Raw genomic sequence first — 20,971 nt, 5'->3', positions numbered from 1 at the left:
CCTGCTTGAGATTCTGTCTCTCTCTCCCTCTGTTCCTCTCCCACACTTGCACTCTCTCTCTAAAGTAAAAAAAAAAATAATCAAAAAAAGGAAATTGAGATGAGCCATGGAATGACCCTTAAGAGAAATAACTGATTAAATTAGAATTTAGGTAGCTGGGGATATTTCTTAGAACTTTAAACATTTTGCAGTACAGCAGTACTTAGAAAAATGCAAAAGTTAACACAGGTGAATCCTTGGACTGATCTACACACTGACTTAAAATTGTGATACTAATAGTTTGAGTCACTTGTCTTATTTCAAACTTAATACATTTATAGTTTGGACTAAATATGCATTAACATAGGATTTGGAATTTTTTGATAAAATAATTACAATAGTAATTGTCCAGGAGCATCTGTGTTACATTCCCAGTACAAGTTTACTAATATGACTCCTATTCGAATAAATAATGTAACTCAGTAAGTTTTAAACACACCTAAAACTGTGTTTGGATACTGTGAGGAATAAAAGAATGAGTGTACGGTATTTCCTGACATGAAGCAGCTCACAACTCACAATCTAGTTGAAGGGTCAAGTTCAAAATAAGAAACTAAAGAAAGAATGGTAGTAGTACTTCACATTTAGTAACATCTAACAGCTTTTAAAATGTCTTCCCATATTTCATTGGATTCCCATGATGATTCTGTGAAACAAACAAATAAGCAAAAGCTAAGTTGGGCTCAACGGTTTGGCCAAGGTATATACTGAGTGTACATTTCAAAGACTGGCTTGAACCTGGATTCTGATTTTTCTATTACATGATACTGGCCATAAAATGTAGGTACAAGAATGAGTATTAATAATATAGTCAACCCTTCATTATCCAGAAAAATATATTAGGAATAAAATAAGGTAAAAGAAATTATAACAAGGTATTTATGCAATAATTACAAATCAGAAAAATAGGTATCTAATGTGTGGCACAGTGATCATTAAAAAACATAACTTATCCCAGTAAGATGAAACTCTCTCCTTGATCTCTTTTTTTGACAGGCTGAGAGCCTCTGCTTGGCAACAGTATCTAGCAAGATTACTGCCATTTATATTATACCTATTTTTAGTTTATTCTCTATTTATAGAGTGGCAAACACTCTGGTATTTCATTTAATGATAAAGTTCCTTTTGTAAAGGAAACTAGAAAATCAGTCACTCAATTTAAGAAAAAACATTAAATAAATGCAAAGATGATACATAAAAATGGAAACATTATAAAGGCAATCTCTAAATGACTCCATTTAAGGGAACATTTTCTACTCTCATCACACCAAATCACAGCAACCCTCTCAGGAAAAATTATTCCCATGTTCCAGAAGAAACTAGCTCAGAGAAAGCTGGAATGATTTGCCCAAGGAGGTAAAGCCAATAACCTGTGGTATAGCCTTTAGTGCTGTTAAGGTTCCAAAGAAGTAGAGAAGCAACATAGATCAAGGAAGTATAAGCTTTAAGTAGATCTTTTAAAACCTTTAAAAATCATGGAGAACTCTGGGCGCCCAAGTGGCTCAGTTGGTTAAGCATCCGACTCTTGATCGCGGCTCAGGTCATGATCTCGTGGTTTCGTGGGTTCGAGCCCCACATCAGGCTCTGCACTACTAGTGCAGATTCTCTCTCTGCACCTCCCCCAACTTATGCTGTCTCTGTCTCTCTCAAAATAAATAAACAAACTTTAAAAAACAATCATGGAGAACTCAAAATCACAGGAGGAGAATAAATATGGCACATGTCTGGGATGGTCTGCTTTGGGTTGGGTCATATTAGCAAGTCTTGGGAGTCTAAAGCAGATGGAAAACAACTGAAATTCTCTACACAGAAGTCTCAAAATGAAAGCAGTGTTTTAGACAAGGAAATAAATGCAATATGCAAAATGAAATGGATGCCAAATTATTAGAGACAGGCAGGCGTAATTGTTATCAGACCACTGTAATATATCCATGTGCTAACAACCACCTCTAACATGGTCTCTAGGATAGCATAAGGAGGGGCGCCTGGGTGGCTCAGTGGGCAAAGCATCTGACTTCAGCTCAGGTCATCATCTCACAGTTCATGGGTTCAAGCTCTGCACTGGGCCCTGTGCTGACAGCTCAGAGCCTGGAGCCTGCTTCAGATTCTGTGTCTCCCTCTCTCTGCGCCTCCTCCACTTGTGTGCACACGCTCTCTTTCTCTCTCAAAAGTAAATAAACATTAAATTTTTTTTTTAAAAGGATAGCAATAATGAATAGCTGTTATTATTAATTCAACCAATACTCTGAAATTTGCCTACCATATATTAGGTACTGTGCTAGGCACTACAGATACCAAAAGAGTGATGACCCTTTCTTCTCAAGAAGTTTGGAGAGGAGTTATGCAATTATGAAACAATAAAAATAATTGTTCAAGTGTAGGTACAAATACTGTGGGAATCAAAAAGGAAAGAAAACAAAGCAGTCAGGGATGGTGTCAAGGAAATACGTGAGCTAAATCTCGAAGAATGGATAGTTTATCAAAAAGCAAAAGGGTGAGAGAAATGGAGGAGAGACATTCTAGACAGAGGGATTAGCAGGCAGGACATAGATAATGGAGAAGTTCTAGAGATATAATAGGAATTATTATACCTAATAATATACCTTTATATAATATTAAGTATATAACAGAACACATAATGATATAGAATATATTAGCCTATAATACCATACATACAAATATAGTGTACCGAATATATAACATCCATGTAAATTGACAGGAAAGAAGAATGCTGTTGTCATTGACCACCACCCCCCCCAAAAAAAACAAGTGGGTAAGAAGAACTGGTCAGCATATGTGTTACCAACTTTTGATTCTTCCCCTTCCCTCATTAACCAAAAATCCGGTCAATTGTGGCTTCTATACCAATCTCTTCCACTACACTGCCATCATTTAAATTCTCATCCTTTCCAGTCCAGACCATTGAAATAGCTTATTTCGATGATCAATTATTCCCCCTGCCACCAATTCTCCCATCTTCAAACAATCCTGCATTTTCCTTCATATTAATAATCCTAAAATTCTGCCTTTATCAGGTTGTTTCATTGCTTTAAAACCAAAACACTTTCAAAGTTCTCCTAATGACTGTGCCAGGTGTCCCCAACCATTCTGTTAAGAAATGATCATTCTCGGGGCGCCTGGGTGGCGCAGTCGGTTGGGCGTCCGACTTCAGCTCAGGTCACGATCTCGCGGTCCGTGAGTTCGAGCCCCGCGTCGGGCTCTGGGCTGATGGCTCGGAGCCTGGAGCCTGTTTCCGATTCTGTGTCTCCCTCTCTCTCTGCCCCTCCCCCGTTCATGCTCTGTCTCTCTCTGTCCCCCCCCCCCAAAAATAAATAAATAAACGTTGAAAAAAAATTAAAAAAAAATGATCATTCTCACTTATTTATATTGAGACATCATGTGAGCGGTACTGGTTCAAGTCCCTCCAAGAAAAGGAAAGGGGCGCCTTTGGAGGTTCTGCCTCCATTCCTACTGTGAATTCTCAGCCCAGGCATGAGGGTGGCAACGGCAGAAGCTACTGGTTTAAATACCAATACATAGACACTGGTTTACTTATTTGGATTCCTTGGCTTACAGGATGAGCTCCAAAAACCTCACCCTAGCTTTCAGGTCTGTTTATAATCTAACACTGTCTTACTTCTCTCTAACTTTATCATTTGCTGTTCTTAGTCATGAACCCTCTGCTCCACACTCTGGAATGCTTTGTGAGCCCTGATTCTAGAAATACACATCTCTGATTAAACCAATTTCCATTGAAAATTTCCTTTTCTTTCTTTTCTACTTACCTGACTTCTACATCCTTCAAAGGGCCAACTCAAGAGCTTCTTGGCGTAGGCCTACCCTGAGGTTTAATTTTCTATCAGGTTTAACTCTCTTCTGAACTGTTGGGCATATACTGTCTCGTATGATCTTTTCATTAACCAACTATTAATTCAAAGAATATTTACTAAGCACTTGTAAGTGTCAAGACTATATGACAGGCATAGGGGATACACCAACAACAGAACATAGTAGCTACCCTTAAGGATTTATAGCACATATGGTAAAACAATTAAATAATGGCAATTAAAACACTATATAATAGAGGTACAAAGAGATATGAAAGTGTATACAATACATTTATTCTCTGAAGAATGTAATGGAGAAGCCATTAAGGAAGAAGTGAAGTTTGAACTCAGTCTTAAGGAGGCTGTTAAGTTGGAATGTTCTAGGGGCGTCTGGGTGGCTCAGTTGGTTAAAAGTGTCCAAGTTCAGCTCAGGTCATGATCTTGCGGTCCGTGAATTTGAGCCCCGCATCTCCCAAATATTTCTTTCTTGAGAAAGAACTTGAGAGAAAGGAGGCTAACTAGGATTACTGAGAAGAATTTCTGAATAGTGTTAACAGTACGGTTGAAGTTGGAAATGGTAATGTTTGGTGGCACCAATTTTCTTTTTTTTTTTTTTTTTTTAACATTTATTTGAGAGACAGAGAGACAGAGCATGAGCGGGGTAGGGGCAGAGAGAGAGGAGACACAGAATCTGAAGCAGGTTGCAGGCTCTGAGCTGTTAGCACAGAGTCCAACGCTGGGCTGGAACTCACGAACTGTGAGATCATGACCTGAGCCGAAGTCAGATGCTTAACCGACTGAGCCACCCAGTCGCCCCTATGGTGGCACCAATTTTCATAGCTGTGAGATAACCATCCCCGTGTCCCCACCCCAGCAACACAGCTGCCAAGACTGAGAGTAAAAACTCAATGAAAAAAAAAATGTTTTTAAGGAAAAGAGAATGAGAGGAGGCCCAGTGAGTGAATCCAGGGTTGAGGGTTGAGCACTGGGAGGGGTGGGGGATGGGCAGGGGCAGGGTCCTATCTACCCCATTTTAAGTGCTTTGAGGGCAAGAACTTTGTTTTGATGTTGCTGTGACGATTATAGCTTTTTGTAACACAGAGCTTGGTACATGCTATAAAATACTCAATGTATGTTAATTGATGATGAGCTGATTTCAAAGAAAAATATCTAGAGATAGAAATTCAGGACTAGTTTCAGTAAAAGTTATGGAAATAAAAATTTTAAAGTCATCATAAAAACACAGAGTTGAACATAAAGGATATGTTTTCCTAAAAGTCAATGTAAAGAGAGAGGAACTGAAATCGTCCTGGAAATAACAGTGAACACGACAAAGTGCAACCAAAGAAGGAAACAGAGAAAAAAAAAAATCATTGAAAGAACTATGGCTGCAATGCTGTAACGCAGTCTTCCCCAACCAATCTAGACACTAGGGAAAGAAAGGGAAGGAAGATGGGAAGTAGTAAAAATGCGGAGTCAATGGGAGCAGAGAACACTATACCCAAGCCCTGAAAAAATGTATGATAATTCACTTAGCAATCCTCCCTCTGACCCATCAGACTTGGTTTAAAGAGAGGTGGCAAGACCACAGCAGCCTGCAGGCAAGTAGCTGAGGCTGGAGGAGACCAAGAACCAGGCCCAGTCAAGTCTCATCCTGACTTGAGGCCACGCAAGCCCAACTCTTGGAGCAGGGGCCTGCTGTGGTACAGGGACAGGGACAGCCGCATGTTGGCAGCGGAGAAACTGATGGCACTGGGGGGCAATGGGCTCTAAGAGGCAGAAGATGTGGCAGGAGACACTAGGTTAGACAGGCACATCTGCCGCCAGTGCTGGATGCTCATCAGCAACATCCTTCAAATTCTGATGTATATGCTAAGCATAAGCATTAGATTAATAGAGACCCTTGAGGAAATATATTTATAGGAGTAAACCCACCAAAAGTTGAAGAACTCATCTATGAAGAAGAGAGTTGTGATTTTAACACCCAGTAAAATTTGGGAGACAGCAAGCATAATAGCAGAAAGCAGATTTAGTAAAAGCCCACAGTATCATAGAAAGATGATTTCCTGAGCCAAATCCACAAAGAGGGCAGAACTTACACAGTTAATAAAACAGAAAAATCTCACCAAGAAATAATTCTTACTTAGGATTTGGGGATTGTTGCGAACATTCAAGACTCTTGATACCTTATATCCTTCTTTGGCATTGTGGGTGACCCAAATTATTTCACTCTAGAAAAAGATATTTCATGTTTCCTTCATTTTAATAGATGGTATTCGAAGACCAAGCCTATCCATATAGACTACCTCTTTAACAAGGAGGGTAGGAAATTGACACAAACACTCAAATTCTAAGGAGCTAAAGAGCTAAGAACTAAGGAGCTAAAAATTCGTGTTATGTGGACTAAGAGGATACAGTAAACGTTTCTGATATTTTAAGACCCTGTACTGATTTCATGTCACAAAGGCTAACTGCTTAATGCAAGCTAAATTTAACATTTTCTAAATTTTCAAACATAAAGAGAAGTTAAAATGGAAACAACTGCTGTAAATGTTGTATATTAAAATTTTAAGAAACATTGTTTTTATAGTATGTATGTGAATAAACACATGCACACAAACATGTTTTGATTAATAAATGTGTCATGATCTTCCATAATTAAAAAAGTACATAAATGTAATCTTATAGTATATAACCTTTTGAGACTGGCTTCTTTCATTCAGCACAAGGCCTTGGAGATTCCTGCAAGTTTTGCACATATTGGTACTTCGTCATTTTATTTAAAAAGTTTTATTGAGTGGCGGGGCTGGGTGGCTCAGTCGGTTAAGTGTCGACTTCAGCTCAGGTCACGATCTCACGGTTTGTGGGTTGAGCCCTGCATCGGGCTCTGTGCTGACAGTGAGGAGCCTGGAGCCTGCTTCAGATTCTGTGTACCCCTTGCTCTCTGCTCCTCCCCGCTCATGCTCTTGCTTCCTCTCTCAAAAATAAACATTTAAAAACATTAAAAAAAAAAAAGTATTGAGGTATGATTTACATGCCATGAAATTCACACATTAAGTGTTCAATTCAATGTTAATATGTTCACACTGTTGTGCAAGTATCATCACAATCTAATTGCATATTTTGGTCCCCATACCCATGAGTAATCTCCACTTCATTCCCCCACATTATTCAGTCCACAGCTACCACTTTGGTAGCTACTACTTTCTGTTTCCTAAATTTGCCTATTCTGGACATCTCATATAAATGGAATATGTAAAATGTGGTCTTTTGTGACTGGCTTCTTTCACTTTGCGTAACGTTTTCAAGGTTCGCCAATACTATGGGATGTATCAGTACTTAACCTGATTTTTATTGCCAAATAATATTCCATTATGTGGATATGCCACATTTTATTTATTTATCTATTAATTAGTGAACATTTGGGTTATTTCTCTCTTTTTGGCTATTGTGAATAATGCTGCTATGAACATTCCCATACAAGTTTCTGGGTAGATACATACTCTCATTTCTTTGGGGGTATATATTTAGGAGTAGAATCACGGGCCATATGGTAACTATTTCTTTTTGTGGAAGTGGCAATCTGTTTTCCAAAGTGGTTATACCATTTTATGTTCCCACCATAAGTATATGAACGTTTCAATTTTTTCACATCTTTGTCAACACTTGTTATTGTCCACCTTCTTATTAGAGCCATCCTTGTGGATGTGCAGTGGTATCTCATTGTGGTTTTGACATGCATTTCCCGATGACTAATGATGTTGAGCAGCTTTACATGTGCCTACTGGTATTTGTTCCTCTCCTCATCTCCCTTTGGAAAGCTTTTGCCCCTTTACCCCCGCCCCCCACACACACAATTTTGAGGTTTTGCTTTGACTCATTTAGTACTTCTACATTGCAATTATTGTTCCTTGAAGCATGTCCCTTTTGGTTAGCATTTACACAACACATTCCCAGGAGAGTCTGTCATTCTACTATTTCTATTCCTTTCACCCTGTGATCTCTGTTCCGGCTCATTTATTTGGTTAAAAACCTTTCTTAAATATTCTCAGAGGGGTTAAAGTGGTAACATTCTCTAAATTTTCTCATACTATGTAACTCATTTCCCCCTTATAGTGGGGATATCTTCACTGGAAATAGGGGTTGGGTATTAACAGTCTTTTTTTCTTGGTGATCTGTGGATACTCTTCCACTGTCTCCTAATTTCCAGTTCTGTGGATTAGAATTATGATGCCAGTCTGACAATTCATAGGTATACCATCCTTTTTATCTGGAAGCCTCTAAGATGAATCCGTAGATATCAAAAAATTTATCAGGATAACCCTAAGTATGTTTTTTATCACTCGTCTTCCCTGGAACTACTTTCTGCATGTTAAAGTCTTTAACTCAGGAAGTTTTTTTTCTATTTGTTTAATTAGTGCTTCTCCTCCATTCGTTCCTTTTTCTCAAACTAATATAAACCACATTAGGTGCTCTGAATCTACCCTCCAAATTTCTTATCTTTTTTTTCAATCTTTTGTATTTTTGTGCTATGAAATATTTCTTCCATTTGATCTTCCAGGCCAATAAATGATCATATTCACTTACTCCTTTATTCAGTGATTATGCACTGTGTGCTTACTATGTGCAAGACAGTGTTCTAGGCATTGGGTGTTGACAACACATTAGCAATGTATGCAAGAGAAAAAGTTCCTGGGCTTACAATGCTTACATTTTAGTGAAGATAGTAGATAAAAAAGTATCTGTGCATGGATTGAGAGTCAGATGATAGTAAGTATTTAGCTGCGAAATCACATATTTTGCTCTGTGAAGTCTTTTTTTGTATTTCACTTGAACTTCCTTAAATACTATTATTTTCATATTCAAGTTACTGCCTCCCCCAGCATTTCTCTTTAGCTAGTCTACCACATTGTTTATTCTAAGTGATTTTTCTCTTTCTGGTTGCCTGGCTTCCCTACATGGGTTCTTTTCCTTTATGATCTCAGAAGAGCTTAGGTTTCATTGTTGGAGGACCACAAGTAAGTGGTAGCAGTCTCAAGAGAATGAACAGACAAAGCAGGCTCTATGCCTGTAGGGGACAGTCCAGCGGGCAAGATGACAGCCTTGCGGAGGCCCAGGAGGAAGCCTCCCAGCTCTCCGGTATCCTTACATCTCCCAGTCTCGGAGACAGATAGATACCAGTCCCCTGGTTCTGTCCCTTTCTTCTCGCCTCCAGGAGTCCACGGATCTCTACCAAACCAAGCTCTTTCTTGGAGCTGCCATTGTTATCCTCACCCCAAGGCTCTTGACCAGCCCTTGAGGAACAAGTCCTTTGCCACCCCTCCCTGACAGAGCTCCCACAAAGCCCAGGCCTCACTTGCACCTAACTGTTCATTGGATCCAGGGGCCATTTGGCTCAAATAAGGCAGACACAGGCTGGAATCAGGAACAGAGGGATAGCGAGATTTCACCTTCCCAGAACCCACTCTGAAAAGGAAGGTCTGTTTACAGACTAATACTAAAAACGTTCAAATCCTGACAAATAGGTCAAAATTTTTAAAAAGACTCTGTTAAGTCCAAACATCTGTGGGTTCTATCATTTTCAACTACTGCCCTAACGTTAAGCTCTGAGAAATAAGGAAGATCTTAATGTTACTTGGACTTGAAGGATATTGACTAGGTGGATGAATTGTAAAAGTAACTGTTACGTAAAAGTCAAAAGAGAGTACATACTGTATGATTCCATTCATAGAAAATTCTAGGAAATGCAAACTAATGTACAGTGACAGAAAGCAGATCAGTGGTTGCCTGGGGACCAGGCACAGAATTAGGTAAGTGGCTTACAAAAGGATACAGAGAAATTTTTGGAGGCAACGGAAATGTTTATTATCTTGGTTATGATAACTGTTTCAGAGGTATATACAGATGTCAAAACTCACCAAAATGTACACTTTAAATATGTGCAGTGTATTTTACATCAATTATACCTCAATAAACTTTTAAAAGAGGGGTGCCTGGGTGCCTCAAATGGTTAAGCATCTGACTCTTGATTTCAGCTCAGGTGACGATCTCAGGTTGTGAGATCAAGCCCTGCGTTGGGTTCTGTGCTGAGCATGGAACCTGCCTGGGATTCTATTTTCTCTCTCCCTCTAAATGAATAAATATTAAAACAAAACAAAACAAAACAAAAAAAAAAAACAAAAAAAAACTTTAGAAGAAATATTGGCTGGGAAAAATATTTGCAATTTATATCACAAAGAGATGATATTCCTAAATATAAAGAACATCTAAAAGTAAAGTAAAACACCAACAGGGAAGAGGTATGAACAGAAAGTCACTGAGCTTTTGTAGGTTTGAAATTTTCCATAATAAAATAAAAATATATAACTTTCAAAATATATTAAACACTATCCCTAGCCCTCATATAATTCACAATACAGCTGAAGATACAATTATAAAGCCATTGCAAGTTTGGGCCACATTGCAAAGTATATGTGATGTGCTGATCAATGTGGATTGATGCAATAATCAAAGTTGGGATAGAAAATCAGGCAATTCATCTTGGAGGAAATGAGTATGAGCCTGGTCTTGAGATGATGTGGGTTTGCACAATTTTTGTGGTAGACAGGGAGCAGAAGGCAGAGGAGAAGAGTTCAGATGAAAAACATATGAACAAAGGCAGTAAGATGGGAAAAGAGAAAGACAGCTTTTTTAAAAGGACTCTTATTATAGGTTCACCATTCTTTTTTTAAGTTTATTTTTATTTATTTTTTGAGAAAGAGAGAGCAAGCCAGGGAGAAGAGAGAGAGAGGGAGACAGAATTTTAAGCAGGCTCTGTGCTGTAGTGCAGAGCCTGAAGTGGAGCTCAAACTCACAAACTGTGAGACCATGAGCTGAGCCAAAGTTGGATGCTCAACAGACTCAACCACCGAGGCACCCCTCAGTATTCTCACAATCACCATCAAAATCTCCTGGGTGGCTCAGTCCGCTAAGCCTATGGTTTCATCTCAGGTCATGATCTCACGGTTCCTGAGTTCAAGCCCTGAGTCAGGCTCCACACGGACGGTGGGGAGCCTGCTTGGGATTCCCTCTGTCCCTCTCCCTCGGCATCTCCCCTGCTCTTGCTCGCTTTCCCTCTCTCTCTGTATCTCTCCCAAAATAACTAAAAAAAAAAAAAAAAAAAAAAATCTCGTCACCAAAAGGTTAGATGTCACATTGGAAAGAACCCATGGGAAAAGAAAGGAAATCTAATTCACTATATGAGGGCTTGGAATAGATTAAAATCATTTACACTATTTATGCAACCATAGTCAATCTTTACTATGTTCTACCTATGTTAGTATTTTTCTCTAAATAGAATTGTGTTTTCACCTGGCTTCATTCTAAGAATAAGATCCATTAAGGGGTGCCTGGGTGGCACAGTCGGTTAAGCGTCCGACTTCAGCCAGGTCACGATCTCGCGGTCCGTGAGTTCGAGCCCCGCGTCGGGCTCTGGGCTGATGGCTCAGAGCCTGGAGCCTGTTTCCGATTCTGTGTCTCCCTCTCTCTCTGCCCTCCCCCATTCATGCTCTGTCTCTCTCTGTCCCAAAAATAAATAAACGTTGAAAAAAAAATTAAAAAAAAAAAAGAATAAGATCCATTAAAAGAAATATAACTTTTTCTTTTTTTGTTTTTAATGTTAAAAAAAATTTTTTTATACAATTTTGATAGACAGAGAGAGCACAGTGGAGGAGGGGCAGAGAGAGAAGGAGACACAGAATCTGAAGCAAGCTCCAGGCAGAGCCCGATATGGGGGCTCAAACTCACGAACCATGAAATCATGACCTGAGCCGAAGTCGGACACTTAACCGACTGAGCCACCCATCTGCCCCAATGTTTATTTATTTTTGAGAGCAAGAGACAGACAAAGTGTGAGCAGGGGAGGGGCAGAGAGAGAGGGAGATACAGAACTGGAAGCAGACTCCAGGCTCTGAGCTGTCAGTACAGAGCCTGACATGAGCTTGAACTCATGAGCCGTAAGAACATGAGTCGGAAGCTTAAACTGACTGAGCCACCCAAGCGTCCCGAAATGTAACTTTTTCTAATACGCTAAAATAAACACATCTTTCATACGTTCAGTATATTCTTAAAAGTTACATGAAAATTATTTCACTAATCCCTATGCCCACCATTAACATTTGGTTTTTAATGAAGCCTTTATTCCTATCTCACTGATAAATGTACATCTCCTTAGAAATCTGAGGAGCGGGGGTGCCTGGGTGGCTCAGTCGGTTGAGCGTCCAACTTCGGCTCAGGTCATGATCTCACGGTCCGTGAGTTTGAGCCCGGCGTCGGGCTCTGTGCTGACAGCTCAGAGCCTGGAGCCTGCTTCAGATTCTGTGTCTCCCTCTCTCTGACCCTCCCCCCCGTTCATGCTCTGTCTCTCCCCCATTCATGCTGTCTCTCTCTGTCTCAAAAAAATAAACATTAAAAAAAAATTAAAAAAAAGAAAAAGAAATCTGAGGAGCAGAGGACTAGTAAAGGATTGTTAAACTAGGTTCATTGCTTGTTCAGACTTCTCAATTTTTAGCATCATTTGTAAGAGTATTCTACATTTGGAAATACTCTACACAAAATTAAAAAAAAAAATTCAGCACATGAAAACGTAGAAGCAGCAAGTAACTTTCCATTAATTTTGAGAACTACACACAGAAAAGATTTAGAACCTAACAGGAATTAGGAACTACTGAGAAAATAGAACAGCCTAGTTGAGAAAACAAATAAGGTGTCTGTTTAGAGGGATAATGTGGTGTGGTGAAAAGAAAAAAGGCTTTAGAGTCACAGAGATTCTAGTCTGAATTATCCATCTACCACTTTAACAGCCTATCTAATTTCTTGGCACCTAAATTCCCTCACCTGTACAATGCTGATAATGATTGCCTGTCTTGGCTGTTGTCAGGATTCAATAAGCCAATATTTGTAACACACTTAGCATACAATAGGTACTCAACAATTACTACTATAATGTTGATGACATTTTGTAGTGTAAAATCATTGCCACTTTCAACCTGGCAAAACCAAGAAATGCTAAAGCCTTTAAAGTTTATCAGCTTACAATCTATTTTTGTAACGTATGCCAAATGTCCAAATTCAGACGGAAATTTGAAAACTTTGAGTATTTTACAATATGCTACAACTACACTTAACATTTTTATAATCCTAAACTAAATGCTGCTTTGAGTATAGATTATAAGAATATTAAGCAGTAAGAATGTATATATCTTTTGGAGAAATTTTATCTTTACAGAATCAAATCAGTTCCAATCTGTTATATCCCCTGTTGGGCAAAAGCAGCAGATGGTATACAGAGGATTGCACACTAAGCAAGGAAAATTTGGGGAAAGACTCTAAAAAACTGGTGATAAGAATACTGAAATAGGGAATGAAAGAGTTCAATATTGCCAGAGTGTAATATAAAGGTTAGCAATCTAAACAAAGTTTTAAGATGTAAAAAAACTGAAAAGACTCAGAATCAAATTTGTATTCTCGTATTAAGGTCTCAGGTACAGCATAAAAATACATAGTAAAAAGAACTGGCAAAGTATTTCAGGGAGGTGTTCTTTCTGACGATGATGGAATATAAGGGGTAAGGAAGGGAGGCAGAAAAACATGTCTCACTGAGTCACCTTTAAGGATAAACTTTTGAGAGGTGTATAGGTGGCTCAGTCAGTTAAGCATCCAACTCTTGATTTCAGCTAAGGTAATCTCAAGATGATGAGATCAAGCCCCATATTAGGCTCTGTGCTGGGTGTGGAGCTTGCTGAAGATTCTCTCTCTCTCTCTGTGCCCCTCCCCTGCTCCCGCACTCTCTTTCAAAAACAACAAAAAAATTTTTTTTAAATAAAAAGGATAAACTTTTGAACTTAAACTTAATAAACTTTTAAACTTAGTATCTGAGGATATTAAGACAGCAGATGTGAATTTTTGTTATTTGGCTTTGTAAAAGCCCCACGTGAATAGTTAAAAGGACACACAAAAAAAGCTTTAAATCTTTACTACAGAAAAGGTTTTTTTAATTTTTTATTTTAAGCAGGCTCCACACCAGACACAGGGCTTGAACTCACAACCCTGAGATCAAGAGTCACAGGCTCTACTGGCTGAGCCAGCCAGGTGCCCTAGAAAAGATTTTTTTTTTTTTAAATCAACACAAAGAAATTCTTCAGTTGTCTATTTCAACTTATTTCAGTGTTAGTCAGTAAAGAAAGTACTAATAGCACTAATAGCAGAACTAATAGCAGTCTAACTTCTTGTGGGTTAATAAAATTTAAATTCTATATAACACAATCTCTCTCATAGTATGCTCTCATACCATCTGGATTACTTGACAGTTAATATCTGGACATGCTATTCAATACCAATATAGGTTCCTTTCTTTTCTGTTACAAGTGTGTTTCTGAACATTTCCTTAGAATCCTATTTCAAAGAAAGGAGAAATCTTCAATCTGCTCTCTGTGTATATCAAGTGAAAGTAAATTCAGTAGCTGAAGTCTGCCTAATCTGTAGACACTATAAGAAGATCTGAGGAGTGAGGGGAAGAACAATTATTTCACAGAAACACTTTAACAAACTCAATTTTAACATTTAAATACATAATGAATGAAACATTTACACCTGATTAAATGTAATAAATAGTAAAATTCAATTGCGTTGTTCCTATAAAACCCATCACAGATCTGATGACATATGAAATCCTGTGGACACATGAACATTAAGATATAAAGTAACTTACTCTTAAAAAACTAGGACTTCCCATCATGGTGTGATGGGAAGCACATAAAACTTACAAGTTTGAATACTGCCTCTGCTACTACTCCCATGTTGCTCAAGGCATGCACTTACTGTCCACAGACAGCCTGGTGTAGCTCTAAAAAGGCATTAACACCCACTATTCCCACAGAGTGAGGAGAAGATGAAACTGATAATCCTTCATTAAGTAGTCTCATCTCTTAGCCCTTTTCACCTTATGTCCAGTGTGCTAACTGCCTTAAACTTTTGTTTTGCACAGGTTCTCTACCTTCCTCTCATACCTATTGTTTTACTCTTACTTGTAATCTTCTCTAGATCTCCCTTCAAGAATCAGTGGTGTTCTCATCCTCTGAGATACCCATCTAGGGTCCCCTGTAGGCAGTATTATTATTCTCCCCATCATCTGGTACCCAAAGCTGTTTCCTTTTGCTCTTATTAAACGACTAATCACAGTAAGTAAAAGATGGCTCTTGGAGCGCCTGGGTGGCGCAGTCGGTTAAGCGTCTGACTTCAGCCAGGTTATGATCTCGCGGTCCTTGAGTTCGAGCCCCGCGTCAGGATCTGGGCTGATGGCTCAGAGCCTGGAGCCTGCTTCCGATTCTGTGTCTCCCTCTCTCTCTGCCCCTCCCCCGTTCATGCTCTGTCTCTCTCTGTCCCAAAAATAAATAAACGTTGGAAAAAAAATTAAAAAAAAAAAAAAGATGGCTCTTATTTTTGAATGCTGTGTCACACATGGAGTAAGTGCTTTACATTCATTTTCCCATGTAATTCACAACCACCATGTATAGTAGGTACTGTTATTCCTACTATATCCTTTTGTTTTATCAAAGAGCAAAGTAAGGCTTTGAGAAGTTAAATAACTTGCCCAAAAGTCACTCTAATAATAATTAATACAAATTATCACTACTTTTAATTAGTAATAATTAGTAGGACTGGGATTCAAAGCCAGGTCTCTGGCTCCAAAGCCATTCTGCTGCCTTTGGTGGGGATCTTAAGGCATTTGTAGCCTTAAAAAGAAGGTAAAACACCTGGCATGATATTTGCACTGAACATGTGTTTAGTGAATTAAAAAGGCAGGAAAAAGGTCTATTCACTCAATAGGCTCTTGTGTGCAATTCACCTGGATCTGGAGATATAAAAATGTCTGACAAAGTCTCTATCCTCAAGAACTACGGTTAGTCTACTGGGGGAAGAAAGACAAGTGTAACAGGTGATTGTAATATGGATGGTTCATACAATTCCTATGGACAGGTTGCTGAGAAAACATAGGATGGGGCACCTAAACTGGATAGGGAAAGAGGAAAGCAGTCAAGAAAGATGTTAGTTGGGAGAGTCTGAGTTTCTGCTTTTCCTTTCAAAACCAATTAAGCAGGGGCGCCTGGGTGGCTTACGCGACATCAGCTCAGGTCATGATCTCACGGCTGATGAGTTTGAACCCCGCATTGGGCTCAGTGCTGACAGCTCAGAGCCTGGAGCCTGCTTCGGATTCTGTGCCTCCCTGTCCTGCTCCCACTCTCTTTCTCTCAAAAATAAATAAACCTTAAAAAACAAAAATTAAAAAAAAAAAACAAAATTAAGCAGGTTCTACTAGATTGGTAGCCAGCATGCCAAGGATTAATGTATTTCTTAGGATTAGTTTAGATTATATCTATACTCATATTTCTATTTTATCTCAAATTATATGCCTAGTTCAAATAAATCTCACCTCTGAAAAAACACATTGTAAAGAATGATTTGCTTTCTAAATATGTTCCATTTATATGAAACTACGTATTTTTCTCTCCTCACAGATACAGACAGAAAAACATTAAAAAAGTGACTGGTTATACAACTGGCTAGTGTTAGCTTGCCACAAAACCACAATCAATTTAGGAGATTTTTTAACTCAGAAGACCAAGGGGCTAAAACTTACTACATTTCAAGCAACTGCTCCCAAAACACCATCTATCATCAAGAATGTTAGAATCCAAAAACAAAACAAAACCCAAAACAAAAAAACCCTTCTAATTAAGTTTTTCCCATATGTTTCCCTCCTTCCCCTCTAATTTAACCCTACAATAAAGAAAATACAATTTAGGTAATATATTCCCATCAGTTGTTCACTTACCAAACAAAAGTTCATTCAAGTGGACACTTTCGGGCTGTCATGGAAAACGCCAAAATAAAAAGCCTTATTAAATTCAAGTTAGATTATATCTGTAACTTCTTTGCCCAAAGCAATAACTATGGAAAAACATAAATTAAACCTAGCAATGTCATTTTATTACAAAGTTGGCTGCTATCAAAATTTTTTACAGCTCTTCTAGGTGGTTGCTAATAGTTTAAATGATTTCAACGCTGTTGTAATCCGAGGAAAGCAGATTTCACCAAACATGATGGCACCAGTAAAGATGAAATAATAAAGGTGGTGAAGAAAGGAAATAAAAAACAATGAGAAGTAAAATGAGGTGCAGATAGACTTCACTTGTTTACATCTTGTGAAATTAATTAAGACAACAGCAAAGCCAAAAGCCTAAAGGGATTAAAATCTGACGGCAGCAAACGTAAACAACTAACAAAGTGTAACTTCAAACACACACAATCCAGGGAAGAAAACCTAACTTCTTTGAGCTAAAGTTGCGGAGAATCAAGTTCAAAGTAGGCTAAACTTACTTTCAATTTACCACCCTTGACTGTTCAGCAAAATGAAAACAACCTGGCAAACAGTTTCCATAAAATCATATCTCCCCCAAGTAAATTTCCTCACTAAAAGGAAACAATAAACAAGAAGAATGTTTTTTTGTAGTCCTTTGTTTTTACGTTAGAGATTCTTAAAAATTCATACAGGCGTGGTAAGACAGAAGACAGTAAACAGTTTACAGAAAGGAATTATGATGTGTTACTTGCTATAGGAAAAATTAGATTCATGGAATTTTGAGAGATTATTTATTTCCTTAGCCTTTATTCATATATTAGAGAAGGTTTTTTTTTTTGACAATCTGTGAAATTTATAGACTTAAAAAAATAAAGGGCTTCAAACTACTTCTATCTTTAATATAGTATTAACTAACATTTTAATTGCATGTTTAAAAATTCAAAACCACAATCCCGCCAGCAATTCTAACTGTTACCATTTAGAGAAAATAATAGGGATAATGACATTCATCAAATTTACTAAACCTGATGTTATGCTAGTCACCATAATGACCTACTGTACTTCTTTTATTAAAGAATTCTTAGACCATTTGCTACTGAATTAATGTTTAACTGGTAAACTGAGGCAAAATACTGGATAATCTGAGAAGGCACAAGTGCAGAGTCCACTGTACAAAACTACTGAGCCATGCTTTCCCCCTTTATGTGCTTTTCCAGATATATTTTAAACTCAGCAAAAGGTAAAATTTAAATTCGGCATAATTAACTTTTACTGTGCCTTTCTTTTTGCTTGAAAACTCTTCTCATACACTGCCACCGATTCAATTTCACCTGTAGGTAATGAACACAGAACTCATTGTGGGGAAAATAAACCAGAATGGGAAAAAAGAGAAGTTATCAGATACACAAAGGAGTGAAACAGCTGACTGAAAAACACCTTAACCACAATACTTTCCCTCCATCCTTAAGGAGGTATTTTTAGTATTTTAGTCACCATTTCTTTCAGGAAAGACCCCACAGGTTCCAGAAGCTCCCAAGTTGAGTACTCACCTAGTTCATCTGAATGCTGAATCAGGGCTTTTATTTCTGCTAAGCTGGTCGCCCCCTCTTGGGAGACCGAAGCTGCTGCCCCCTCCTCAGGGTCCTCCACCTTAGTCACGGTAAAGTGTGGCATTGTTACACGTAGAAATCCCGTGCTCGTTCTGTATTTACACTGCCCTCCACTCTACTTTCCTTACCTACCTCTTCCTTACTGTGCCCCTTTCGCACTCAAATCACTGCCTACGGGAGACGAAGGCTGGGAAGAGGGAAGTACTTTCTGCTCACGTGACCCACAGCCCCAAGGGAGTGGAACGCTGGAAGACACGCCTTCCACAGTGTTTATCATGCACGCGAAAGGATTAAGCACTCCACCCCTTGCTTATGGTTGTTAAGCTCAAGAATCCCAAGAACTTCTTAGACCGCCTTTCCAGAGCTGCCAAAAGCTGCGAGTGGGCAGAATTCAAGACCTGCCGCCCACTGTGTACTCACCCGCTCGTTTCCTTCACTTATTTCCATCCCTATGTGGCACGTCGTGATCTCAACCTCTGCCCTCATATTTCACACGAGAAAGATTAGGGAACAGTTCATTGTACAAACTTTCCTCTTTAAAGAGAAACTGGCACCACATAAATTTAGGAAATGAAACAAACTATTTGTAAGCTTCTGTTGTTGCTTTATTTCAAAGCATATGAAAAATAGTAATTTCTTATGGTTCCGATGAGAACATTCAGCAAGTATTCAATGAATGCCTACATATTTTATACAACGCATAGTTGTAGATACTGTAGTGTATACCACAACTTCCAAGAACAGACATTAATATTCCCCGAAGTCCAAGTTTGTTTAAAAGAGCAAAATATTCTTAAAGAGTTCAGACTTTTTTTTGTACAGAGTTTAAACATCGTGTTTTAAAGAAAAAAATTAAAGAAAATCCCTCTGATTAGGTGGTGTATGGTTCCTTCAACACATGTAACATATTTAAATCTTGGTATATTTTATCACATAACTGTGTCCAGTGCTCAGTTGATGGCTTTAACTATAGAGTATGAGGTCTATCTCTGCACTGATAAGGGACTTCAGTACATTGAACCCTGTGGTAACCTCTATGTTGATGATAGAATATAAGGGCTTTGTTGTTAGTAACACCTGACATATAAGGCTGCACTAAATTTAACAAAGAAGGAATGATTGTTTATAATCCTCATTTATTCCTATACCATTTCTAAAAGAAAAGGAAACCAATAGTTGTTAAAGATCCACTTTGTACTCTGCATTGCACTAAAAACTTTTCATTATGATTTCATTTAATCATCACAGAAACATTAGGCTAAGGAACTTGCCCAAAGTCACAGAGTTTGTAAACAGCAAAGCTCAACCTAAAAACCTGTAATACCCTTGTTAGTAAGCAACATAGAAGTTTCACAGAAAGAAAACACACACACGCCCCTAAATTTTATTTCATGGGTTCCCATGTAGCACTGATTTGTAATCTTAGCTGCACACTGGAATCACCTGGGGAAATTTACAAAATACTGATGCCTGGGTCCTATCCCAGATACTGTAATTTAATTGCTCTGGAGTAGAGCCTGGGCAATAAGGCTTTTAAAAGCTCCCCTATTTCTCACTCTCAGATGGTTCAAACAAGCAGCCAAGATTGCAAATTACTACTATACGGGGGGAAAAAAGTTTATCACCTAAGAAGTCTTCGTAACTATTACGAACTATTACGAACATCAATAAACTACCACAATGAAGTACCACTGCATATCCACACAAATGGCTAAAACTGATAAGACTGGAAACACCAAATCTGGTGAGAATGTTAAACAAAAGATACTTTTATATATTGGCGTAAATTGGTTCACCCAATTTAGGGAAAAGTCTAGTACTCTCCCCTATAACTCAGCAATTGCACTTCTAGGTATTTATCCTCCCAAAATGAAAACATATTCCCACAAAAAGACTTGTCCAAGAATATTCATAACAGCTTATGAACAATAACCAAAACCTGGAAACAACCCAGATGTATATCCATAGCAGAATGGGTAAACCAACTATGATGTATTCATACAAAAGATTACTATTCAGATAAAAAAAGGAATGACTCAGTGATACAAGCAACAATCTGAATGCATATCAAAACATCATGCTACATGAAAGTAGCCTTAAGAGTGCACAATATATGAACCAACTATATGAGGTTTTACAACAGGCAAAACTAATCTATGGTGCAAAAACAAACAAACCAGGACAAGGGCTGCCTCTGGGGGAAGGGGGACTCAGGAAAACTTCCCAGAGTGATAGTAATATTCTACATCTTGTTAGAGTTTAGGATTCCATAGGTGTATGCATTCATCAAAAGTTAGCTGATGTTCACTTCAAATTAGTGTTATTCATTGTATGAAAACTTCACCTAAAAAAAAAAAAAAAAAGCTACAGGGGTGCCTGGGTGGCTCAGTTGGTTAAGTGGCCGACTCCTGATTTCAGCTCAGGTCATAAGCTCCAGATCATGAGATCAAGCCCCACATCAGACTCTGTGATGACAGTGCTGAGCCTACTTGGGACTCTCTCTTCCTCTCTCTCTGCCCCTCCCCTGCTCTCTCTGTCTCTGTCTCTCTCAATAAATAAATAAATAAATAAATAAATAAATAAATAAATAAATAAAT

General features: G+C 38.4%; 1 protein-coding gene across 4 annotated transcripts in view; it reads right to left on the bottom strand.

The window, feature by feature from the left end:
- Nucleotides 1-20,971, bottom strand: part of SLC12A6 (solute carrier family 12 member 6) — an 86,818-nt gene that overhangs the window by 47,762 nt on the left and 18,085 nt on the right. The window contains exon 1 of one of the 4 annotated variants that reach the window (XM_040492194.1): nt 18,315-18,597. The exons of the other annotated variants lie outside the window; for them this stretch is intronic. Within the exon in view, the coding sequence (XP_040348128.1) occupies nt 18,315-18,438 (124 nt within the window). The 5' untranslated portion in view covers nt 18,439-18,597. Of the gene's footprint in view, nt 1-18,314; nt 18,598-20,971 lie in introns of those variants that run through there. 4 annotated transcript variants of the gene reach the window in all.

Source organism: Herpailurus yagouaroundi, unplaced genomic scaffold (assembly GCF_014898765.1).
Source record: "Herpailurus yagouaroundi ecotype Mexico unplaced genomic scaffold, PumYag 184, whole genome shotgun sequence".
NCBI classification, from domain to species: domain Eukaryota; kingdom Metazoa; phylum Chordata; class Mammalia; order Carnivora; family Felidae; genus Herpailurus; species Herpailurus yagouaroundi.
The sequence above is the reverse complement of the archived record's forward strand: the minus strand, read 5'-3'. Positions and strand labels throughout refer to the sequence as shown.